At 44.3% G+C, this 26,904-nt stretch overlaps 1 protein-coding gene across 1 annotated transcript in view; it reads right to left on the bottom strand.

The window, feature by feature from the left end:
• The window catches only part of LOC129863585 (argininosuccinate synthase), a 30,253-nt gene that overhangs the window by 542 nt on the left and 2,807 nt on the right, over positions 1-26,904 (bottom strand). Inside the window, exons 3-13 of the mRNA XM_055935664.1 lie at positions 23,741-23,809; positions 21,535-21,723; positions 20,976-21,032; positions 20,761-20,835; positions 17,523-17,593; positions 17,129-17,159; positions 12,104-12,194; positions 8,764-8,848; positions 8,425-8,489; positions 5,551-5,682; positions 4,250-4,406 (exon numbers count right to left, since the gene is read on the bottom strand). Coding sequence (XP_055791639.1) covers positions 4,250-4,406; positions 5,551-5,682; positions 8,425-8,489; positions 8,764-8,848; positions 12,104-12,194; positions 17,129-17,159; positions 17,523-17,593; positions 20,761-20,835; positions 20,976-21,032; positions 21,535-21,723; positions 23,741-23,809 — 1,022 coding nt within the window. The remainder of the gene's footprint in view (positions 1-4,249; positions 4,407-5,550; positions 5,683-8,424; positions 8,490-8,763; positions 8,849-12,103; positions 12,195-17,128; positions 17,160-17,522; positions 17,594-20,760; positions 20,836-20,975; positions 21,033-21,534; positions 21,724-23,740; positions 23,810-26,904) is intronic.

Raw genomic sequence — 26,904 nt, forward strand, 5'->3', positions numbered from 1 at the left:
AGGAGAGGTAGGACAGTGAATAACATTAACCACGGATTATTGCATCATTCAAAAAAATGTCAATAGATTTTTCTCTGAACGCATTTGCTCTTTATGTTTGCGATTTCAGAGGGGGGGGGAAAACAACCACACTTTGAGAAAAAGCAAACACCCAACTCATTTGTAGACAATCCAGTTTTGTACAAACTCCTAAGCAGAGGAAATTAGTTTCTCATAACCTGATGGTTTTTTGTCTGTGCCATCCTTTTTGTAAGCAACTCCCGTGATGTAAAAATTGTGCCAGTGAACATCTATTATATAGGCCTCTTGTGGCTCGTTCCCTTCTCCTCCTCGGTGTGTTTATTTGTAAGGTGTGGATGTGTGTGTCGGAGAGGGGAGAGTATGTTCCTCTATGTTAGAGCCTCGCTACCCTCCGAAGGTAGTACACGACACAGTTGAAGCAGGGCAGTGGAAACAATTGTCTCCCTGAGCCAACATTCCTACAGTATAAAAGGTAATAGCAGAGGAATGTTTTTTAAACAGCTGAACTGTATAGACATTTTCCATTATATTTGAGACTTGTTATACTGTGTTTTTACCTGAAATTGCAGTAACAACCCGTTACATTTGGAAATTGTAGCTGCCGGCTGAACTGAGGCATGTACAACATGGAAGACCATCCCACTACCAAAAACAAGTCAAAGGTAGATCATACACATAGGATGTGTTGTTTCATTTGTAACATTGGGTGATTTCAGAGGTGGCACCACAGGTCCCAGAGTGGTGGTGGTGGGGGGGGGGGGGGGGTTGTTTTCCTGGGGCCCAGAGTTTTTTTTATTTTTATATGGGCTATGATGGGACCAGATAGTTTTTCTAATCCGGTCATGTGGTTTAAAATAAAACTCCTGGAAAGACTCCTGGCCCTAGGGAGAATTAAAACCATTTACAAAAACATACTAGTCTGAGCTTGCTGTATGCAGGGTTGCATCATGTAGGCTTTCGCATCTGGAATTAAAGACACTCAAACAGCATGTCATCACTATTGTGTTGATTCATTCCACTAAAAATACCTAGTTAGTGTAGTGTGGCTAGAAACCAAATTTGATCACATTTTCTCAAACACAAATAAACAGGCCTACTTTAGGCTATAAAAACACACCGTTACATTTCCCCTGGCCCACATGGGATCAAAGAGCATAGGATTCTCTAGGCTACCTGCAGCTGTGATTGTCATCAGTAGGATTCTCTAGGCTGCCTGCAGCTGTGATTGTCATCAGTAGGATTCTCTAGGCTACCTGCAGCTGTGATTGTCATCAGTAGGATTCTCTAGGCTACCTGCAGCTGTGGTTGTTATCAGTAGGATTCTCTAGGCTACCTGCAGCTGTGGTTGTTATCAGTAGGATTCTCTAGGCTACCTGCAGCTGTGATTGTCATCAGTAGGATTCTCTAGGCTACCTGCAGCTGTGGTTGTTATCAGTAGGATTCTCTAGGCTACCTGCAGCTGTGATTGTCATCAGTAGGATTCTCTAGGCTACCTGCAGCTGTGGTTGTTATCAGTAGGATTCTCTAGGCTACTTGCAGCTGTGGTTGTTATCAGTAGGATTCTCTAGGCTACCTGCAGCTGTGGTTGTTATCAGTAGGATTCTCTAGGCTACCTGCAGCTGTGGTTGTTATCAGTAGGATTCTCTAGGCTACCTGCAGCTGTGGTTGTTATCAGTAGGATTCTCTAGGCTACTTGCAGCTGTGGTTGTTATCAGTAGGATTCTCTAGGCTACCTGCAGCTGTGGTTGTCATCAGTAGCCCACAGTTGATCAGACTGAAGCACAGACTAATTGCACACGTTGACAAATCAGCCATTTTATTTCATTACATTTTGTTGGTGGCAGGTATGGGCTTCCATACAAAACAGCTCATCTAGGTCTATTCACCTATGCCTATGTTTTCAGTAGCAATGAGTTTACCACATTTAATGATTCACATGATATTGAAAAAAATGAAGGCTGGTTTGTTTTAAGGTATGCCTACTGTACTTTTATATTCATAAGGTTAATCGTTCCTTTTTGATGGGCTAACGTTACTTGATGAAGGCATGCTATAAATCAAAATGTAATGAGTGTAGCAAACAGACAAGAAAATAAACCTTTCATTGTCTGCACAATGCACATACATGCTTATGAATTGTTGTACTATCCAAGAGTGCAATGTGGCTGTTGTACTATCCAAGAGTGCAATGTGGCTGTTGTATTATTCAATAAAAGCGAAGTTTCCATCCAATTGGCGACAGATTTCCATAAGAATATTCTAAAAATCAGCATATAAACAATATGCACATGTCCCCACCAGAAACGTGATTCCATCAAATGGACTTGTTGTGGATAAAAGGCTGTGTGATGATGTAGTGCACATAAAAATAACTTGGTTAAATTCCCATGTACCAAATTAAAAAGTACAAGTTAAATGGGTTTCCATCGCATTTTCAACTCTGCTGATGGTCTTGTCACAAACAAAAGGTGTGTTTTATAGTCAATGTGCCCATTGTAGCCAACAGCTCCAGATACAGTGAGGGTATAGCCTACATGATGAGAATATTATGGACAGCGAGATTGTTTATTTGTTAAATGGTAGCCAAGCATCGATCATCATGTCACCAGAATAAGACCCTCAATATTTATTGGAAAGTTGCATCAAGCTCATCACCCTGTGAAGTTCATCATAACTTATTTCACCTGTAGCCTCAAACTGTATACGTGGACCACACAACGAGTCATTGCATGACTCCAAGTTTACTTCGATATGGTTATAATATAAATATTTGAGCATAAAAGCGTTTCCACCTCCATTTCTCGCATAATTAATTTTACCGACAAAAATAGCCCACCTTGTTAAGCGTATTTTGTTTTGTCGACATTTGGAAAGTTTACTGACAAATTGGTTTTTCCATTAGGCCTGTTGTGATTTTTTTTTTTATCCGACATGTACTTTATTCGCATAAAAAGGCTGGATAGAAACCTGGTTATTGCTGAATATTTAGTGTTTACTGGCTACTGTGATATTTACGGTCAATTTGAGCTGCGGACCAAGAATGTCGCATTGCCAGCCACAACAAAAGGTTAGGCAAGGATGTAATGTGAATTGAAAAGTAGAATTATCTTTTCGCCACCCCATCCCCTTATACTCGCCTTCATATCTCGTAGTGGGAATAGGGCCTAATTACAGTAGTTTTTACCTGCAGCGCTGACACCCTCCGCTCCTCCTCCACGGAGCCCCAGCTGCTAATCTAAGACCTGCACTCATTCTTCAGACACACCGTGCTGGAGGAAATCAAAGAACGGCAGGAGAAAAAAAGATTCCGTGGAGAGAAAGGCAAGACCACCACCAACTCTCAAAACAAGGCTCCCTACCTACCATCTTATGAGTGCTGTCAATGAGGTGTTGAATGGCTGTGGAAGCAGGTTTCCAGAAGGTGAATACATAGGAAAAACCATGTGGTCTAATTGACTGCCAAACACCTAGCAGGAAACCCTTTGACATTTGTCCCAGATCAATGCAGCGTGTGTGCGATGCTATACCACTGTGTTAATGACACTGTTTACTGAGGAGACGCAGCTAGCTGTCCACCAGGGTCTTACAGTTAAGCATGGGTTTAGAGAGTGAAATTGAGTGTGTGTGTGTGTGTAGGGCTGTTCTTCAGGTGGTATAAGTGGACTTTGCACCACAATGGGATCCTTCACAGGACACTCAGCACATCTGTTACCTCAGAATAGTGCCCCTAAGAACTTCTCCTCCAGTGCAACCCAACACTCAGTCACCAACAGGAGTGTGTGTGAAAGAGAGCAAGGTTGAGCTCTCAGTTGCACAGCTCCCCCTGCTTAACTAGCACGAAACCTGTGCTTTGGCCCTAAAAGCAGCGCTCTCCTCTACTTTGGCTGGAAATGCCATTAGCGGTGGAGGGTAGATGGAAGGGGGCATATGGAGGCTTTGCTTTGGTCAGCACTGAGCCAGCCCAGGGGGCATTGGGGGTTAGGTGTCTGAATGGACTCACTGTTCCACAGCGAAGAGGCCAAGGGGGAGAAAGCCCTCCAGGAATTGAGCTTGACACCCCTGCTCCGCACACTGATGTCTTTGGAGCCAGTGTCCATTTATTGTTGGTGTGGGGTCAGTGGAGAATGAAGTGACCTGAGCAAACAATGGGGATACTGCATATATGCAGTGAACTGATTATACTGTACCCAGAGATTAGTCACATGCACACAATGCTATAAGTCCTTACCTGACCAGTTCCTCGTTGTAGAGGGATTTGGGCGACTCACGGCCCAGGATGTAGACCTGGCCTTTGAAGACAGACAGCTGCACCTTGCCCTCCACGCTCTCCTGGGACTTGTCTATGCAGTGGCGCACAAACTCACACTCCGGACTATACCAGAAACCTGGGGACAACAAGGAACTGGATGTATACATACTACTATAATGGAAATCATCCTTCAGCCTCCATTAGAAGTGTGGTTCAATTGTGCACATATGACCCCCCTCCCCACCACATCCTCCTCCAATCACACTCCTCATGCGAGCGCTCGTCCCATCGCTCCAGGTGAGGCTCAGACCCTTTCCCCCTCTCCTGTCTCACCCAGGTGACCTGCTCTGTCGGTCTGAGGGACAGCTGGACTGGGGGGGATAGAGAGAAATGACGCCCAACTCCATGGGGTGGCTCTCTCCCTCTTCCATGCCCTTCCACCTCCCAATCCCAAGAACAATCCTCTCACCCAGTCCCTTTCCACTGAATCTGCACTGGTGTGAGTATCACACAGTCAGGCCAGGGCTGAGTGGATGGATCAAGCCACAGCTGTCCTCTTTCTCTCTCTCTCTCCATACTGTGTTCTGTTCAGGGAACCCCCTGTGGCTTTAGCCCATGCAGTGGGCCCGGCAGAGACAGTGGTATTTCACGCTTTAAGACCATAATGAGTTTAATCTCTGCCCCCCTCATAGAAGGACCTAGCTAGCGCCTGTACCTTGGTGTCTCGCTCTCTCTCCCTGGTCTCTCTGCCTGCCTGGCCAGCTCCCTCCTCTCATGAGGGTTTAAATTGCAGTGGCTCAGTAATCAGTCTCTAACGGCTGTGATCCTATTATAGGGATGAAGGAAGGCCGGCCGGGGGGGATTAGGACACCTGAGCCAGGCGGACAGGAGGCCTAGGCCCCAGTCATTCAGTCACACATTACCTCTATGAGAGGCAAAAGTAACATAGTCACTCCTCACCTGTCAATCACCGTGATTGCCACTGTGTGAGGTGTTCTGGCACAAAATGGCTGTCGTGTGCCATGCACAATTTATCACCCAGGTCGGTGTAAAGTACTTTGCATAATTTTATCATCAATGTAAAGTGCTTTGAAAGCAAGTGAAAATGATATAAATCAAATATATTATCAGGAGGCTGAATAGTTTTTGGAGAACCATTTTGTGTGTGTTCTAGGAGAGAACACAACCATGACCTCCTCATGGAGTGAATGCACCGTTTCTGAATGCTGTATGAGCATTACTTTAAATGTTTGTTTTTTTGCATTATACACCAAACGTACCGTTGTAGAGCATCTCGGCGAACTTGACCCCCAGGCCCCGTTTGATCCTCCTGACCTCTCGGTCCATGGTGAAGGTCTCTATGTCCAGGTGAGCGTGGTACAGGATGGTGCCTCCTGGGGTCTCATAGATACCTGGGGGAGCACAGAAACACACAACTAGGTGCGGAACGAAAGGTGGAGAGACAAATTAAGCACATAGGTTGCGTTGCATTTCAAAATAGTCTGAAGTTGCGCCCCCCCCCCCCCCCCCAAACAAAATATTCCATTCTCACTTTTAGATGCGTGTATGGTTGTGAATTGTTAGATTTTACTGCACTGTTGGAGCTAGGAACACAAGCATTTAGCTACAGCCACAATAACATCTGCTAAATATGTGTATGCGACCAATAGAATTTAAATTGATCAGAAGAGGTCCCTGGTGGTCCTGTGTCCATGACAACCTCATTGTACTTCCTTCCAGGACCAACTCAACTCAGACAGCTCTATTAGGCACCAGCCATCTTCACCCTCCTCCTCCTCTTCCACTACTGTGGCTGACGGACAGACCAGCACCACAGTATATCAACCCAGTCAGAATGAGCCTGTCGCGGGCAAATGACAGGGTAGGAGGCCCCCGCCAGCCCTGAGCTAGGCCCCAGGCTCTCCCGACCCTGCAATTTACCCCCACTGCACTGTTGAGGGGAACGGAGGGAGAAGACAGAGGGGGGGGATGACAAGAGAAATGAAGCTGTCACTCAGCTGTCTGTCTTATGAGGTCGAAAAGAAAAGAGAAGGCCGAAAGAGACCAGAGGAGAGATCGCGTTTCTCTATTCAAATAATGCCATTCTAATACACTAAACCACTGGGAATCTCTGTTTAATTGACTATGGTTGCGTGTGGGCAGCATTTAACAGGATATTCCTATCCTTTCCATTCAGTCGTTGGGATTCAACTCTGCGGATGGGCGCCTTGTGTTGGGACTTCAATTCACTGTTAGAAGGGGCACCGATACAATTCTTGTCTTAGATGGAGCCTACTTGAAGGTGAGGGGGGGACAAAAACATAATCTGAAAATTGAGAAGCACTTACAAAGCACTGGCTGCCCAAAACAGGATTTGGCAAAACTGCTAATCATCTAAACCTCAAAAAAGGGCAATTTGAGCCACTAAAACAAGGCAACAGAGGGCAAAACAAGGGCATTTCAACTGTCACTATCTGATAAAACAGTTCAAACTGCCCAATTTACTTTAAGCACCCCAAAGAGAGATTAGAAAGACAAATGAACAATAAAAAGTCTCTCTTACCTTAGCTAAACCAACTGTGGCTTAGTTAAGCTTAGGTAGACAAAAACCAGGTATTTCCAGGTATTAATCTTTTAAACAGTTTCTCTGTATGTAGGCCAATTCTGCTAGAGGGGGTAGAGGGGTTAAGACTAAGGCTTAACCCCACCTTGGGCGTACAGCCCACAAATGCGGGCACAAATACACACATTAAGCCTGCTTCCTGCTTTCCTGATGTTCCTCTGATCAAGGATCAGAGCACACACTTCAGAATTGTAGTTCTTGAATTCAACTAGGCCTAAATTCCTGAAACACGAAAAAGTAAAAATGTCTGATATTCCAAAATGTCTGAGAAACAAGATAATTCCCCCCCCCCAAAAAACAAATCAATTTTCTTTCAATAATATATCAATCAAACCAGTTAATCACCATAACGTTCTCTACAGATCCTCAGCACAACATGGTTCGCCACAGTAGAGAGTCCAGAGCTCAGACAAGGGTTGACAGGTGTATACCACTTACATACACCAGTGAATGTTTTGTCGAGAACTGACAACATTCTTGACAACCATTTCCATGCCCCGCCTTCTTGACCCCCCCCCCCCCCAAGACATACAAATAAATGACACATTGTCTGTCAACTAGTCAATCCTCCCTGGCATCTTTTGTGCAAACCCCCCTTCTCCCCCTGCCGTCAACACACAATCTTTACTAGTTATTCACTGCCGTCAAACCTCACACTCCTCCTTTCCCATTTCTGTAGAAAAGATGAGCTTTGATCTTTTGTGCAGCCAAGAGTGAGAAAAGTGGGCTTCCCATTTTTCAATTTCTACCTGCCACTACGCCAGAGGCGGAGTGTGTTGGCGAGTCAATTTGCTGGTCAGGTTATTGTGAGGAGTAGAAATGCAGTGTGGCAGGAGGCCGGGGCCACTGAAGGAGTCAGTGACGTGCTGTCTGACATGGGACACGGTGCCACAAACATCTTGGCCCCTCACGGCCCTTAAGCATGCAGAAATAAGGAGGTTTCTGAGAAGCTCTGTTGACGGAGAGAGGGGAATTAGAAGTCATGCGGAGGAGTGGCCGACTGCCGAGATGGAGTGTGTGTGTGAACAACAGCGTGTGTCTGTGTGTGGGAGGCTGCAAAAAGAGAAATGTGAAGGCTTTCTGCATGTGAAAGTGAATGTGGGTCACATCAGACCCTCAGTTTACAGGTGAACCAGAGAAAAACATTTCCTCTGAAAGGAAAGAGAGGCACATAATGCTGTGTTTGTTCATGGTCTTGCTTTTCCTCCACAACACTTTTATGCAAGTGGAATAGCAAGTGTTCCCTTTTAGCACTGACATAAAATGACTGCAATTGCCTGAAAGCACTAGATGTGACAGGAAGCTTTACAAATGGATAGGACATGGAAGTGTTGGCACTTATGGTGGAGTAAGTACTGTATGTCTTTGTGCTAGCTTATCTATAAATCTAAAATCTCTATAAAAGGGAAGTACATTTTAACCAAAGCTATTGATACAGTATACATTTTTTCTCTCAATTCATCTTTATTCTCTCAGGAGCTCTTCTCTTTATACATATAGGCTCTCTCATTACACCTCGTCACTGCCTTACCTCTGGACTTCATGCCGATGAAGCGATTCTCCACGATGTCGATCCTCCCAACTCCATGCCTCCCTCTGAGACCACAATGGAAACCACAATGGAATTCTTACTCACCAAGAACAGTAGTCAATATTTCTGTATTCTCGCCTGCAAACACCCACACTTTGCTGAAAACACTGCAGTAAGAGTTTACACACTGCCCTCTAATGGTGGTTCCATGCAGCCAATAAAGGATTCTCATTCGCAGTTTAGCTCTCCCTACTGATTGTCCGACTCACCCCATCTTATTGAGGCAAGACAAAGTCTGACTCACCCCATCTCATTGAGGCAAGACAAAGTCTGACTCACCCCATCTCATTGAGGTAGGAGAAGATGTCCAGCGGTGTGTCCTTCGACTTCCCCTCCTTGACGTGGGTCACCTTGATGGGCACACCTGTGTGGGTTGGAATGGAACAGTCAGACAGTCACGGCAACAATCTGGAGAGATACTGCATCATCATAATACTGTACTACAGTAGGTCATTGAGGTTAATATTGTTCTCTTACAGTTTCAAATGTGATCTCGTCACATTCAGCCAATTTTGGATTTGGGCAGGAGCTGTATTTGTGAATCTGACAGAGTCAATATATATGGCCAGAATTGTTACTACATTTCCACCTATTCGTTTAATGTTAACTAAAAACAAACAAAGTGAAGAGACTGATTCCCAGGCACTGAACACAGTTCACAAGGGAGATGGGAGAGACCATGAAAAGAATGCGGGAGTGGAGAGGGAGATTTGGATGTGGGGGAATGTGGGAGGGAGGGTAAGGGGTGTTAATGGTAGAATACTTCAATGGGATGTGGTGAGAAGTACTAATACATTCAAAAGCCCTGCTCATTTGTAGGCTGTGAAATCCCAGACAGGCCTTTCCTAATTTAATTACACACCCGGGCTTTGAGTCACCCATACTTTTCTACCAATAGCCTCGCACTGCGGTATGAGTGAATGTGTGTGTGCGCATTATTAGGAATGCATTGACCATTCCTAATAAGCACACACACGCCTAGGTGCTGCCAAATTAATCTCCATCCCCAACTTTTTTCAAAGACACACTAAACTCAGTTTAGGTACACCCATCTAGTACTGGGTCACCCCCCCCCCCCTTTACCTCCAGAACTGCCTGAATTTGTCTGGATTCTCCATGGAAATGTTGCTCAATTGGTATCAAGGGAGCTAAGGTGTTCCAGGAAAACATTCCTCTCACCATTACACCACCAGCCTGTACCGTTGACACCAGGCAGGATGGGGCCATGGACTCATGCTGCTTACGCCAAACCCTGACTCTGCCATCAGCATGACGCAACAGGAACTGGGATTTGTCGGAACAGGCAATGTTTTTCCACTCCTCAGTTGTCCAGTGTTGATGATCCGGTGCCCACTGGAGCCACTTGTTGTTTTTAGCTGATAGGAGTGGAACCCGGTGTGGTCATCTGCTGCAATAATCCATCCGTGACAAGGACCGACGAGATGCGTTCTGAGATGTTCTGCACATCACTGTTGTACTGCGTCGTTATTCGCCTCTTAGCGTGCACGATTCTTGCCATTCTCCTTCATCAACGAGCTGTTTTCACCCACAGGACTGCCACTGACTGGATGTTTTTTGTTTGTCGCACCGTTCTCGGTAAACCCTAGACACTGTCGTGCGTGAAAAGCCCGCACCGCCGATCATAACATGCTCAAAGTCGCTTAGGTCACTTGTTTTGCCCATAATAATGTTTAAATCAAACAGTAACCGAATGCCTCGGTGCCTGTCTGCCTGCTTTATATAGCAAGCCACGGCCATGTGACTTACTGTCTGTAGGAGCGAACCATCTTCATGAAAGGGGTGGTGTACCTAATTAACTGGCCAATGTATAAATCACTGTCATTTACTTGCTTATTCATAGTATTCATAGGTTAAAATGAGCAACGCAGAGGTCAAAGGTGGAGGAGGTGCTATAGACTGGGACATGGGCGAGGGAGTGTGGGGGGGGTGGGGCTAAAAGAGCTTTTGAAGACAAACGAAGGATAGAAGAAAGAAAAATAAATCTGCAGATAGTCACTCCCCTATCCATCCAGCGCTCATTAGCATTTAGCATGCTTGCAGTTGCCAATCAAGTCCCGGTAAAAAAGCAGCACTCCTGGTTGCATTTCAATGGGCCCAAATGTAAGCCCTGTTCGAATGACACGTAAAGGACTTGACAAAATATTTTTAGACAAGGGCTTTGTCACTTCGGCCCCTGAGGAAAACTCCCAGAGCCGGAGAGGGCACACGGATAGCGCTCCGACAAAGCCCCCTGATCCCCCAAATAGTTAATAATTAGATTAAAAGTTCAAATAAATTAAGTGAGGGTGTGAATGCGGGAGCCGGGCCCGGCCTCTCGTCCTCCTCTCCTCCATCTCGCCCGGGTCTATCATTCACTGGGCCTTTCTTTTCCCTGCCTGCCCTTTTCTTCAGCGCTGAAGTGAACAGTGCAAACAATGGGACAGCAGACACAGTTGTAGGAAAAATTACTGCTTTAAATTTTTCCTCTCTCTTTTTCCTTTCCCCCCTCTTTCAATGAAAGGAAGAGGGATAAAAAAAAAGAAGACAGAAAGGGGAAAACTGCTCCTGATGAAAAAAAGTTTAGTTTATCTTTTTAATCAGTGAGAAAGCCCGGTGAAAAAAGGGCTGGTGGGAGATGAAAAGATGGAAACATTCTTGCGCTGATCTTGTGCTTGAGGAGGAGGAGTAAGCTGAAGCCTTTGTGTGAGCCACTAAAACAGCTTTTGTCATCGTCACTCAATAAGGGGAGAAAAAAAATGATGAAAACTGATTGCAAATGAGCAAAGGGCCGAGGTGAAACCAGGTTATACGATGACGTCACAGTTTCAGATTCCTATTACCAATTTTAAAAAGTTGTTTAAACCTTCCTTCAAATGAAGATTTAACAGTTGTCTATAAACTTTATCATTGCTCCTCTCCCTCCAATTTCACTTATTTCAGATATAAATCTCAAATAAACCCCACAAACCTTTAAAGTTGCATAAATCAGCAGACAGATACCAACATAAATCACAGTTGAAACCTCCTTTCTCTTCTATTCCTCTCTGAACTGCTTCAGTGTAGTAGCAACGTCATAAAACTGTCACTGGTCATCACCATGATCAGAGGCTAATGTCCTGCCATGTCTTTTGAAGTCCCAGCAGGCCTCAGTAGCCTGTAGCCCCCATCTATACATTTATACACACGGACACTTGTGACCAGGATCTAGATTAGAGGGATTTCTGCTTCTGGCCCCAGGCTGGGATGTGTGTCTCTTTTCAGCGACTGTGCAAATGTGACACTTTCCTGGGCCTCCCTCAGTCAATTGTATTAGCTGGCTTAACGCTTCCGGCCCCTCCATGCCCCCGGGCAGGCTGCTTTAGTTTAGACAGTCTGCTCCGGGTTGTGGGGCTGGGCTGTCCTAGGTCTGGGTGGTCAGAGTGATAAACACAGCCAGGGAAAGGCAGGGTAGCACGGGGTCTACAGCAGCCCTGGGGCTGTGGGTATGGCCAAGCCATTGGTGGACAAGACGAACAGACTAACACAGGTCAGGACTGGACTTTGAATCATAAACCCCGGCTGAACTAGAGGACTAAAAAGTCCCACTACATGGGATGAGGAGATGTAGACAGACACACACCTTTCTTGAACTCGATCTCCAGCACATCTGGGCCGTTGGGGGCGTCCTCTGGGCTCTTGGTCATCTGGTACAGGCCAGCTGGAGCATGGCTCTGTAATATACACACAATGACATTCACATTTCAGCACTTAGTATGGTACTAGGAGATTCAGTTGAGAACATGGCAGACATAGCCAGTCTACTGTGGGCCTAAATATAGTAGGTGGAGGGGTGGGATGATGCGTGAAAAAAAATAACCTTCAAAAGCTGTCAGGATCTGAGAGAAAAAGACAAATCTACATCCTATTTTTCTCCTCTATTTAGTTTCATTTTTCCCTGCTTGGCCTTTCACCGCAGAGGGAGGTGGAAAGAAGAAGAAGAGATGCAGCTGGAAAAAAAGAGAGAAAGACCGACCCCAATCCACTGAAAGAAGACACTTCATAAGTCAAAACACACCTGATACTATGACAGGATGTACTCAAGCGACTGCCACACAATATTCACCGGCTGTTTGGAAAGGCGCAAGCAAATCTTCCAATTCTGCCATCCAGCCTCCCCTCCCCATAAGCTTTTCCACATCTTCTGGAATTGACTTTGACTGACATTTTCTCCTTTATTTCTCTTCAGTTGAAGAATTAATCTTTATGGGAACCACACAACAACAACCTACCCCTCCTACCCTGAGAGCCATAGGAAGTTGTAGGAGCCGAGACAGACGTTTGTTGTTTTCCAGTTGGGGGGAGTTGGTGGTGGAGCACTTAAATAAAAATCGGGCTGACACCCCCGCCAATTACCTCACATTACAACCAGACGATGGCCAATGTCCCCTGAGCTGAGCCAAATTGCAGGGGAACTATGCAAAATAACCACTGGGTGCATTTAAATGAAAACCTTTACCAGACGAAAAAAATCATCATACGATAACTAATCTCGCTCTCAGCCGCAGAGAGATTGCCCACATCGGGGAACGAGTGCAATCGCTTCTTTCCTTTTAACTAAACACCAACGTCGACTTTGAAGGCTCCCATCTCTCCTTTTATTTTCTGCCTCAGCGCCCAAGAAGGCGACAAACGAGAGGGAGAAGGAGTGGGGCAAAACGACTCCCCTAAAAACCCATTTGATGCATACTATTGAAGGGGACAGAACCGAGGAAGACGGCATGATTTCAATTGAACAACAACTGAGGAGGCCTTGCTCTGTGAATCTGGGTATGATAACTATGGTGGTGTGGTTACTATAGTGTTCTACAGAGTTGCCTTACCTACTACAGTGGTTTAAAGCCTACACAATCCTAACCAATGAAGATGCATTGTTTCTGCCGGCTAGACTTCACTATATGATAAAGACGTTATCCTTCTTACCTCTCTACACAGACACATCACAAGGAAATACATGGAATATCAATTCAAACATGTATGCTCACGAGACGCGAGTGACTGAAAGTGGGAGAGAGAGAAATGGAAAGAGCGAGGGAATAGTTTCCAGTGCTTAAAGATCAATGCATTTCAATTCCAGCCCCCCGCAGGTGGACCGGTCCCAAAGCCCCTGGCCCCGAAAGACAGGAACATTTAGAAATGGAGCGAGTGAGAGAAAGGGAGCGCAATGCTGTCAAATGGGGCGTGAAGCTCAGCCATCATGTCGCTGTGCATAGCTCCCTTTTGCAGCCATTCTCCAGTTCTGCCATATTGTGGTGCTGCTGTGGTCCCACTCAATGCAGCCCCCAGAAAGAGGGCTGTGGCAGCATGAACTTAAAGTGAGTAAATTTCTATCTTTCCACACGTTAGCTGCCTCATTGCCTTTCAATCGAGTCCGGTGGCCTCCAAAGAAAAGGCAGAGGTGGGGGGGGGGGGGGGGCTGGAAGAAAATCTGGCCCACTGGCTTGGAACTGACACTTAAATCACCACGTCTAAAGTCAGGCCTTGTCTTTAAAATGCCATTTGCAAACATGGCACATTGAGAATGTATTAAATCTGATTTGTGAGGACTATTTTTTATGTTTAACACCCAGCTACATTTGGTTAACCGTATCATGGGGCGGCAGGTAGCCTAGCGGTTAGAGAGGCGAGCCAGCAACCGGGGGCTGGCCTGTTCGAATCCCAGGTCAGTCGGGAAAAATCTTGCGGGAAGTGAGCTGGCAACTGGAGGGTTGCTGTATCAAATCCTAGATGCCATTGCCTGTCGTTGTGCCCTTGAGCAAGGCACTTAACCCTTCACAACAGCTCCCCAGGTATCCAGTGTGGTAGCCCCCGCACCTCTCCAAAACCTGTGTATGTGTGTATTTCAGGGGGGTTGGAAGCAGAAGTCAAATTTTGGTTGAACCAAGTGTGCAATTGACCAATAAAGCGATCTTAACCTTTGTCTACAGTATCTACCAACAGCTTTGCCCAAAAGGCAATACTAGTAACAAGCACAAACTATAAGATAGCAACTAAAATAGAGATTAGATTGACAGAGAGCTCTATAATAGGTCAGACCCAACATTCTGACCAAGGGGCGAGAAGGTTGCATGACAAATCTAACTCTCCGTGCTTGAAAAGACACCTACACACACCATCCAACGCATCCTTCCCCCTAGGCAGCTGCGTCATGGGCCGGGTCATTTCCAAACTAACAGAAAACAAGTTTCATTTCCTCTGTGTAACAACACCGTCTGTTCCGCTACCACCTCTTTCGTCAATACCAGTGGGCCCAGGGCCTGATCAAAGGGGCTCGGGGTTTACCACACAACATCATTGTCCTTCACTCCTACTGGGCTACTGGGCCAGGGGAAGTCCAGCCAAAGCCAGGAACTATCATTTAGACAGAGGGGATGTTTTAATGACTGCTGACGAGTGTCACACTGCCCCAGGGACCCGGCCCCTGACCGGTAAACTGACAGCACAGAGGATATTGGGTTGTGTTTCAGGACAAATAGCTTGCTTTTTCAAGTTGAATAGCTTCACGTTATTTATACAAGTTCAATCAGATCAGCAAAGCAGCTAAAACATGTTATCGATAAGGCAAATGATAGATCTGCTACACAGGGTTTAAACTTTACGGAGTTGAAATGCTTGTCCTTAAATTGCAATGTGTTAAAAACAAATATGCATCATCAAAATTCCATCATTCATAGAAACTTTAACCTCCTGGTTGCTCCTAATCCAGTAAAACTGGCTAGAAGAACAACGTCAAATGTGAGCGGATAAAGACAATGCAGCCTAGTGGTGGAGCTAAGGCTAACCTCTGGGGTAATGGGAGAGAATCCAGCTAGTGGTAATAACCACAGTGCAACCTGACCCTGGCTGCCTTATCTCAGAAGGAACATATGAGCGACCTTTGGACATTTCCTAATCTGTGTGTGGGGAGAGTGGAGCCATTGTGTTTACAGGTGGGCGGAGAGGCACTGTGAATGGAGGGAGTCTGCTCAGGCCTTGGGGGGGTAACTGGACTCCTAGGAGGCAGATGCCCAGTTGAGAACTAGAAGGCTGAGATGACCTTTTCAATGTCTCCTCACGGACAGTCATGTTGATTAGAGGTTAATAATTACATAGTACATTGATGTAGTATTACCATCTGGGTTGTACATTCAATTTACAGTAAGGTTTCTTAGAAGCCTGAAACAGTTTTAAATTGACACACACATCAAAAGTAAAATGTTTAAAGTACTTAAAAAGAGTATTCTCAAATAATCTCCTATGGGAGCAGAAACTGAGCAAATTACTGAATTATTACAGTCTGTTCAATCTTAAATGGATCATAACACGCCCCGAGTAATGTATTCAAATCCCTTTATCACTTGTATCTCCTCCACCATAAATATTTCATCGCATTTAATTCCATTGATAAATTCATTGTGAAAGTAAATGGGACTAAAACCATGAATTAAATCAATTACACAATACTGTCATACTACACATCGCTATGCTATTGAGTCGTTTCTTTTCAGGATGAATTTCTCCACAGGGCGAGCGTCGGAGAGAGAAAAGCCTGCGTTACAGTTCAGCCCCTGCCCCGCCAATCCAAAAGCGGGGGACCCCTCGCCTCCCTGACACCCCGTCCATTGGGACGCTCATCTGTCTGCCCGCCTTTGTACTTTACTGTTACTGGTGACATTCTGGTGTCACGGTGAAATGGGTCCCTCCCACGTTGCAGCCTGCGGCGGCGCAACCAGAAACAATGGTCCCCCAAGAGCCGGGGGGACCCAGGAGGCCCAGCTGGGCGCGCTGCCCTAACCCTTCCCCCGGCTCCCATGAAATCGGGAATTATGCGAGCCGTTTCTGATGACAAGTCAGTGTCTGTGTGTCCCAGGCTCTTCCCAGGCTCGGCAAGGTTTAGGGTGAGAAGAGACAACAAGGAGGGATGAGGTTTGAGTCGTCAAGGGTGACCTTTGTGTACAGCCTTGACCTCTGACCCCTGAAGAGATCAAACTATCTCTGTCTCACTGTGGGCTCAGGGTTTGGTTCGTCTGTGCTGGTGCCAATATAAGACATTGGGGGGGGCTCTTCCTTCCTCTTAACTTTATCTCAATAGACTCTCTAATCTAGGGTTGCAAAATTCCAGTAACTTTCCCCAAATCTCCTGGTTTTCCAGAAAACCTGGTTGGAGAATTGATGGAATTTAGGAGGGAATAAGCAGGAAATCTGTGAATCCCCTAAACGGGATTTCAGGAAAAACTTTTTGGGAAAGTTACTTCACAACTCTACTCCTATCAGCTATTGCTTTGTACATATTACAACACAATAATCTATACTGTAAAAAAAACACGTGAAACAGGGAGAATCTATAAACTGCCAGGCAGGTTGACAATGGAGAGAAATGTTGAATATGAGTAGGAGAACAAAGGATGTGATAGATACTGTATGGTCAATGACATGGATTAGCTGACACTATGTGAACCTAGGACCAGTGTATCAATCCTGATACTCTTGAAAAGTTTGCTGTTGTGATTCAGAGACAGCAGGGGGTGAGATGAACAACCTGCTGAATCTAGGATGAATGGTGAGATGTTAGAGGCCATAATTGTCCTGATTGATTCCTCAGCCCGCTCATGCATGTAGAAGATCTTACCTTGGGATTTTCCAGTATTCCAGACTCGTAGCTGTTGATACAGACAATGAGAAGGTATGTTGGTGAACACATTCATTCCCTTTGTCATTCTACAGCAGTGTTTCCCAACTAAGCACACCTAATTCTACTTTTCAACTAATCATCAAGCCCTTGATAAGTTGAATCAGGCGTCATTGTCCGGGGAGACAACATAAATGTGTGGCGTTGGGGGTACTCAAGGACCGGAGTTGGGATGCACTGCTCTACAGGATATAGCTAATGTGGGAGACAAATGACCAAAAAGGGCCAATACCACCTGAAAGTTAAACTTTTTTGGTAAAAAAAAGAGAAAAGTATATTCTTCAACCTTAATTTAACCAGGAAGTATTGTGAGCATCATTGGTGTTCTTCTCACCTGATGTGCATGAGATTGGCATCCATGCTCCAGGGTGCTTTAGGGGTGACGGGCACAGGGATGCCATGTTTCTGGGGGTGATGAAAAGGTCAGAGAAGAGTCAATGATAACAGTATATTAACCGGGTGACACTTCAACTGAGACCGCTCTGAGCAATACATTTTTAATCTGCTAAATTCTGAATAGTCAAACCAATCATATCACCTCCAGCTGTTCTTTAACAATTGTGATTGTTGACTTGACTTAAAATCTGATCATTCCATTATTTATTTGAGTTCAACGTTGTATAATAAAATCATGGGAAGGGAGAAAAGCTTGATAAAAATGGTGACTGATGCACACATTGGACTTTCAGCTCACTAAAAGGCCATGATCCCCCTCTAGTGGGCAGAGTGGAGAACACCACCTCATAGACAAACACTGCCAGGCAACATGTTATGAAGAGAACCTATCATAGACTCACTGTCAGGCAACGTGTACTAGGGGTGTTAATATTTAAATGACATTGGGACCTTGCATTTATTTATTTATTTATTTATTTATTTTAATCATCCCTAACCGTTTTATTTATTTTAAGCTGCAATGTCACTTTTTGGGCAAACCAACAAAAATCACATAGAAATGTGAGTTATATATCTGTCATTCTCAATGAAAGCAAGTCTAAGAAGCGGTAGATATAGCACACATAGAACATATCTATGCTTCCCGTTTTTAAGTTTCTTTCTTGCATCTTTTCCTATCGGTTTTGTACACCAACTTCAAACTGCTGAAAACACAATATTTTGGGTTATGCAACAAAATATTTCACAGCGGTTTAGATGGTACAATGTTACTCTACACTATATTCGCTTGTCACAAACTGAAATTAGGCAAACTATTAGAATTTTAGCAACCAGGAAATGGCAGAGCAAACAAAATTCTAATCATAGTGCAGGTTCCGATCATCATAATGAAAGGAAAAATAATTTAACAAAATTCCTAACGTGCTGACCACAACGCTCGCGTTTCGTGCTTTGTAAAATAAATGTACACATACACGTTATTCAAATAATTGCACCCGCACGTCTGCATAGCCAGTCGCTAAAATAGAACTTGGTTCTATTTGTGACGCGCTGCAAGTCCTGCCTCTCCCATCTCCTCATAGTTTTTTTAGGAGCATATACCCACGTCCCATCTCCTCGTTGGTTTTTAGGAGCATATACCCACGTGCCATCTCCTCATTGGTTTTTAGGAGCATATGCCCACGTCCCATCTCCTCATTGGTTTTTAGGAGCATATACCCACGTGCCATCTCCTCATTGGTTTTTAGGAGCATATACCCACGTGCCATCTCCTCATTGGTTTTTAGGAGCATATACCCACGTGCCATCTCCTCATTGGTTTTTAGGAGCATATACCCACGTGCCATCTCCTCATTGGTTTTTAGGAGCATATACCCACGTGCCATCTCCTCATTGGTTTTTAGGAGCATATACCCACGTCCCATCTCCTCATTGGTTTTTAGGAGCATATACCCACGTGCCATCTCCTCATTGGTTTTTAGGAGCATATACCCACGTGCCATCTCCTCATTGGTTTTTAGGAGCATATACCCACGTGCCATCTCCTCATTGGTTTTTAGGAGCATATACCCACGTCCCATCTCCTCATTGGTTTTTAGGAGGATATACCCACGTGCCATCTCCTCATTGGTTTTTAGGAGCATATACCCACGTCCCATCTCCTCATTGGTTTTTAGGAGCATATACCCACGTGCCATCTCCTCATTGGTTTTTAGGAGCATATACCCACGTGCCATCTCCTCATTGGTTTTAGGAGCATATACCCACGTCCCATCTCCTCATTGGTTTTTAGGAGCATATACCCACGTCCCATCTCCTCATTGGTTTTTAGGAGCATATACCCACAGGGGTGATTGAAAGATGAACTGAGGTCCACACTCCAGTCGGTAGTGGTAATGCACCTTTAAAGTTGGTTGCCAAACACAATATAAAGTCCAAAGAAGAATACATTTCTAGAAACAAACTCGGTTTACCCTTTTATCTGTGGAATAATTGTCGGAGTAATGGACTTTGTGCATTTCAGGTAAAATAACAACCCAATGTTTATATCCCAGGTACCTAAATTGCCATAAATGTTTAACGCTTTTCAACTTGTCTCCAAATTAATATAGTTGGTTCAGAGTTTGTTTTGTTATTTCAACCTGCATATCTTGATTGCGTCTGGTGTGGGTGGACAAAAATCAACATGAGCGCAATGGCGGACGCACGCGTGCGAGCGGTCTGGTCAGCATGTTACGCAACGATGCTGTAACGTTTGTTGGAGGATATATGCATCTTTCAAATGATTTGTCACAGATATAATGCACTCAGCACGTCATCGTTGTTTACAGTTGGGAAAGTGGCAGAGTCAGACAGGGACACGACAGCAGCGAAGCCCTGTATGGTAATACTTTGAGAAGTTAAATGAGAAAGTGGTAAAATAAATGCGAGGTGGAATTGAACTACAGTGGTAGGATAGTTGCAACACTTAACCATCTGAAAAGGGAGGCATCGCGAGACCCAAGCCGTTGCTGGCAGCAGTGTGATAATGGATGGAGTGAGAAAATCACAGCGCTGATTACAGAAATGATTGCAGTTGATATGCAGCCACTGTCAATGGTAAAGGACGTAGGCTTCAATGCACTGATGGCATATATAGAACCAGACTACAAGATGCCAAAAAAACGTAACAGCCCGGATGGAAAAATTGTACAATGATTGCTCTGCAAGTACAAAGGGCGAGCTTTCAAAAACCATACGTGGCGTTAACAACATATTGTCAGAGGTCTATGAACACGCTGTCATGCATCACTGCAGCGAGCCATCACATTGATGAGAAGTGGGACGTGTACTGCCAACTGAGAACATGGAGGAGAGGGACACAGCAGAGAACCTAAAATGGCATTAACTACCGTCATTGTTGAGTGGGAGGGGGACAGCAGTAAGGTGACTGCCGTCTGTTAGGTACAGGTCTGTGCTAGATTGAACGGCACTGCCCCCTAGCGGCCACACACAGGACCAAATGTGAAGTCACGTCATTTAATACCTTTTTGAATCATTTAAACCATTTAAAAATGGCAGTTTAAACTTTCAAATGTTTACATAAGTCACATCCCTAATGTGTATGAAGAGATCCTATCACACACTCACTGCCAGGCAACATGTTATGAAGTGATCCTATCATGTGGAAGTGTTACCTCGGCATACTCCATCAGATCCTTCCTCCCAACGAAGCGATTGTAGAACTCAGGGATCCTCCATGGAGCAATAATCTGAGCGGTAGAGAGAGGAGCGTGGGTTCCGCATTTCATTTGTATGGTGCATTATCTGAAGTAATGTTGGATGATGGGACAGTCATGTTGTGTAGTTACAGATGTGTTCATGCAGAGGGGCTGGGGAAGACAGAACTCACCTTAACCTCAGGGTAGAGGGCATAGCAGGTGAGCTCGAATCGGATCTGATCGTTGCCCTGAAAGCCACAGTCAAACATTCAGACACAAAACACTAGTAACATGTCCAGAAAAAAATCTAAAAACTACTAGCAAAGAGAGAGATAATCAAGCAGGTGATTTCTCACTCACCTAAGACAAGTTAAGGTTCAAATCACTTCCAATGGTAGTTGAAAAAGCATATAAACTGACAAGCTTCCAGTGAGTGACTTCTTGCAGTTACTGTTGGTTGAAGGCTCAATTCAGTGGCATTTGTCTCCACCTACAGTTGGAGCAGGGACACTACATCTCCCCACAGTATCGTTACACTGGTGGCTGACTAATGAATGCCATCGTGGTAGCTGAGAGCTATTTGAATGTGACCTTCCCACTCACTCCAAAAGCTAATTGGGAAAACATTCAGATTTCAACAAAACAGACAAACATCTAAAATGAACCTTGACAAATGTCAACAATTTGCTAATGGCTCCACCTAGCCTTCCAGGTTCTTGTCGGCTCTCCCCTTGCTGATTGACCCCTCACCTTTCCCGTGGCACCGTGGGAGACGTACTGGGCGTCCTCCTGGTGTGCGATCTGGATCTGGCGGCGGGCGATGCAGGGCCGAGCAACTGAAGTGCCCAGCAGGTAGCGGTCCTCGTAGATGGCGCTGGCCTGGACCGACGGCCAGATGAACTCTTCCACAAACTCTGCCCTCAGGTCCTCGATGAACACCTATACATGGAGGGAGGTTACACCTGAACCATTCGTCGTAAAGCTTACGTCAACAAGACTCCACTAAATGCTCCGTTGACATTCTTAATACACAAGCGCAGTCAGTTGAGTTCACCTGCAATTGCTTTGCTTTGTGTTGACAAACTTTTGCTTAAAAATCTTAACTGGCAAGGCAGAAAGAGCGCAGACCTCTGCCAGTGTTAGCTGCTAAGAAGACGACAACCCAGACCTCATATCCTCACGTATCTTTGATAACAATCAAAATACGATTTGCCTGGTTAATAATTTCCCGTAACTCTGTGACCCAGATGTCAGGACACATAATTCTAGACCTCAAGAACTGACAATCCAACCTTGAACTGGCTCATCACTCTGTAACCAAAGTAGCAAATGTATCACCGTTCTCATTGTTCAATTGAAAGTTGTATCAGTTTCATATCAACCAACATCTAATTGTATTTTTATTTTTGCATACATACATACACACACAGACAGTACCGTGAAATTATTTGCCCCCTTTTTAATTTTCTATACTTAGCATATTTTTTTATACTGAATGTTAACAAATCTTCAACCAAAACCTAATATTAGATAAAGGAACCTGAGTGAACAAATAACACAACAATGACATACTCGTTTCATAAACAAAGTTAGGCAACACTCAATGTCCCTGGGTGAGAAAGTAATTTCCCCATAACACTCAATAACTGGTTCTGCCACCTTTAGCCCCAACCAAACCCTTCCACGTCGCTGCGGAGGAATTTTGTCTCACTTCCATGCAGAACTGTTGTAACTCAAAGACATTTGTGGTTTTCCAAGTCCTGCCACAACATCTCAATTGGGATTAAGTCTCAACTTTGACTAGGCCATTCCAAAACTTAAAAATGTGCTGCTTTTTAGCCATTTTCATTTAGACTTGAACGTTTTGGATCATTGTCTTGCTGCATGACCCAGCTGCGCTTCAGCTTCATCTTACAGACGGATGGCCTGACATTCTCCTGTAGAATTATCTGATACAGAGCAGAATTCATGGCTCATTCTATTAAGGCAAGTCGTCCAGGTCCTGAGGCACAAAGCAGCCCCAAACCATCACACTACCATCATTATAATTTACTGTTGGTATGAGGTTCATACTATGAAATGCAGTGTTTGGTTTTCGCCAGACAAAATGGGACCCATGTCGTCAAACAAGTTATACTTTTGAATCATCTGTCCGTAGAACATTCTTCCAAGAGTCTTGATGATCATCCAGGTGCTATTTGGCAAACTTGAGTCAACCTTTTGGACGACACGGTTCCCATTATTCCTGGCGAAAACCAAACACTGCATTCCACAGTAAGAACCTTGTACCAATGGTCCAGACCTAATCCCAATTGAGATGTGTCAGGACTTGAAACGATTAGTTCATGGTTTAAAACTCAAATGTCGCAGAGTTAAAGCAGTTCTGCATGCAATAGTGGGCCAAAATTCCTCCACAGCGATGTGAGAGACTGATCAACAACTACAGGAAGCGTTTGGTTGGAGTCAATGCAGCTAAAGGTGGTACAACCAGTTATTGAGTGTAAGGGGGCAATTACTTTTTCACACAGGGGCACTGGGTATTGCATAACTTTGTTAATGAAATAAATAATAGATTTGTTATTTGTAAATTCAGGTTCCTTTTATATGACAACATTCAGTTTCAAAAATATGCAAAAAAAGAGAATCAGAAAAGGGAAAATACTTTGACGGCACTGTATGTAATTCAGAATGACTAATCTTGAGACCCAGAAGAAGAATTTGCTCCGTTTAGCCATGTTTTGTTGTTGTTGCCACCAAGCTATTGGCCTTGGCTTTTTAGCCTCTGGATTTCTTGTTTATAATTTTTGTGTATTTGTATTGTATCCACAAGAGATTCTACTGCCCTGTTACCTCAACCAGATCCTGGAACTCCTCTTTAACCTTGTCTACCGTGTCCTCCACACCACTATGCTACCTTGTCTTACCAATGTTATGACGCTTAGACTCAGCTTTTTACCTTCTTTGCTCCAAGACTCTCTGCTTTCTTCTTTGCAGCATCAAAGTCCTCTTCTTGTCCAATATTGGCCTGCAAGAAGAGAGTTTGTTACATCTAATCAACTGGTGCCTAAAATAGTATATTACAGCATTGTTTCAGTGAAAATATTTAATGTTCTCCAAACTTCATTAGCATGTTTTTTACGAGAGCACTTAGTCAGAAAATCAGAGTTTTGAATTCTGCCATACACTCTTTGAATCAGCTATTTTCTCAAAGGAGAAGAGCATGCAAACATTTAAAAACAATATGCTACTTATCCTTCTATTTATAAAATGTCTTGCACAACTAGCAAAATTAGTTTTTGATCACTTTAGACATTTTGGGATTCCACCCTGTAAAAGTACTTTGCCTGTTGACACGATTGGAAAAGTAGTCCCATTTCACACAAGCATACTTTTTCCCACTTTCCCTCTTCTTGCTGCTTCTCCTCAATTACCTTTGACCTTTTTCAAAAGGAGGCCAGAGAAAAAAGGCCTGTGTCTTTATCCCAGGTCCTTCTCACCAGGGACCAAAGCTATTGATTGTCACGGATTGGCTGCTGAAGTCCCGTCGCCCACCATTTTAACATTCAGGTTACATCTATGACATGATAACACTGACATACTTCCACACAGTCTAGCAGTGCACTGCTGCTCCATGAATATCATGGAGGGTTTTCTGCTGAGATTGTTGATTAACCATGTCTTTTTCCTTTTGACCGGTAACTCATAAACTAAGACTTAACAAAACCCAGCTCAGACGGGAAAATCAGGTGCGTAGTGAGCCGGCAACCGCAGGATTTCTGGCATGAACATACAGTGCCTTCAGAAAGTATTCAGACCTCTTGACTTTCTCCACATTTTGTTACGTAACAGCCTTAATCTAAAATGGATTATATATATTTTAAATCCTCTGCAATCTATACACAACACACCATAATGACAAAGCGAAAACAGAAATACCTTATTTACTAGGGATGCATATTGGTGACCATATCGGAATCGGACGATATTAGCTAAAATGCCAACATCGGTATCGGCCCGATGTCTAGTTTAACGCCGATGTGCAAAACCGATGTCAAAGCTGACGTGCATACCTATATGACGTAATGACGCCACGTAAAATGTTGCGCTACACATGCAACACAGCATTCCTAACCTAGCCCACAATGTCTGCTGTGTGGATCGAGCAGTCATTTGAAAGAGTAAGAACATTTCAACGAGACAACTCAAAGGCGAAATCCATTAACGCCAAGATAATGGAATTCATTGCCCTTGACAATCAACCATTCACTGTCGTGGGAGATGTTGGCTTTCACCGACTGGTCAAGCACCGGTACACGTTGCCCTACCGGAGTTACACAGTAATAGTAGTGTCACTGCTATTAGCTTCACGACATATTATGGAACGCCCTTTGGGTATTTGCATGTCAAAAGAGATACATGTCAAATAACACTATTTGACACGTTAAATAACACATTTCTATTATAAAATGTTGTGTTCTGAATTTGCACATGCAAGCCAAGCGCCACTACTACTATCAGTAGCACTGTCAAAGCTAAACAAAAAAAGTCTGCAAACAAGTAAACACCGGCCAAGAACGATGTGTTTATAATACCACGTTGGTAATAAAGCATCATTTGTTTCACTGCAACTTCTGGGGTAGCTAGCTTTAGCTTGGTATCTAGCTAGCACCAAGACAACCAGCCTGAACACAATGACCAGTAGAAACTGCAATCACTCATTCTTAGCAAGGATTTAGGAATCCTTGTGAGTAAGTATTAGCTAGGTAGCCACTTGTTGTTCGCCTATTGAAATTGAACTTCAGTTCATGAAAATAAATAGCTAGCAAGCTACTTAACCCTGTTGCCCAAAGCTAACGTTATAAGCAGCCTGCTAGCTTCATCTGGCTAGTGAGGCTCGACCAGACCGTGTTGTGAAGCTCGCCACAATAAGGATTAGGCACGGTGGAATTTGCGGTTTGCTTTCAAAATAAAAGTAACTCTTTGAAAGTGATGCAGAAGGTTACAATTGGTAGAATCATGCCATATTCAGACTAGATAATGTTAAACAAGGTTGGAATGTGAAGCAATGAAATGGGGTATCAGTCTACTCGGTGACGCCCACAGAACACAACTGTGAAGAGTTTACGCAAATATTAGCGTTGTAGCTCTTATCGCGGGACTGACTGTGTGAAATCACCTCCCCAGTCAGCTTATTCTGTGTATTGACATTCATATTTCACTGTACAGCTTTACCTAAGGATTGGGGATCAATGAAAACAGTCTGCTTGTTTCCCAACGTCCTCCTCTGAGTTCAGACTCCAAAACATCCACGTCCCTATGATACTCCCAATCACGGCCGGATGGGATACAGCCTGGATTTAAACAAGGGACTGTAGTGACGCTTCTGGCACTGAGATGCAGTGCCTTAGACTGCTGCGTCTATGTGTGTGTTAACTATTTAACTGTACTAGAATTCTTAAAAGTCCGCAAAAAAATGTAATATCGGTATCGTTTTTTTTTTTTTGACAAAGAAAATATTGGAATCGGCCAAAAACTTCATATCAGTGCATCACTATTATTTACATAATTATTCCGACCCTTTGCTATGAGACTCGCAATTGAGCTCAGGTGCATTCTGTTTCCATTGATCATCCTTGAGATGTTTCTACCACTTGGAGTCCACCTGTGGTAAATTCAATTAATTGGACATGATTAGGAAAGGCACACACCTGTCTATATAAGGTCCCACAGTTGACAGTGCAGGTCAGAGCAAAAACCAAGCCATGAGGTTGAAGGAATTGTCTGTAGAGCTCCAAGACAGGATTGTGTCGAGGCACAGGTCTGGGGAAGGGTACCAAAACATTTCTGCAGCATTGAAGGTCCCCAAGAACACAGTGGCCTCCATCATTCTTAAATGGAAGAAGTTTGGAACCACCAAGACTCTTCCTAGAGCTGGCAGATGGAAGCCACTCCTCAGTAAAAGACACATGACAGCCCGCTTGGAGTTTGCCAAAAGGCACCTAAAGGACTCTCAGACCATGAGAAACGAGATTATCTGGTCCGATGAAACCAAGATTGAAGTCGTTGGCCTGAATGCCAAGAGTCACGTAAACCAAAAACCATTCCTAAGGTGAAGCGTTT

Source organism: Salvelinus fontinalis, chromosome 10 (assembly GCF_029448725.1).
Source record: "Salvelinus fontinalis isolate EN_2023a chromosome 10, ASM2944872v1, whole genome shotgun sequence".
NCBI lineage: Eukaryota > Metazoa > Chordata > Actinopteri > Salmoniformes > Salmonidae > Salvelinus > Salvelinus fontinalis.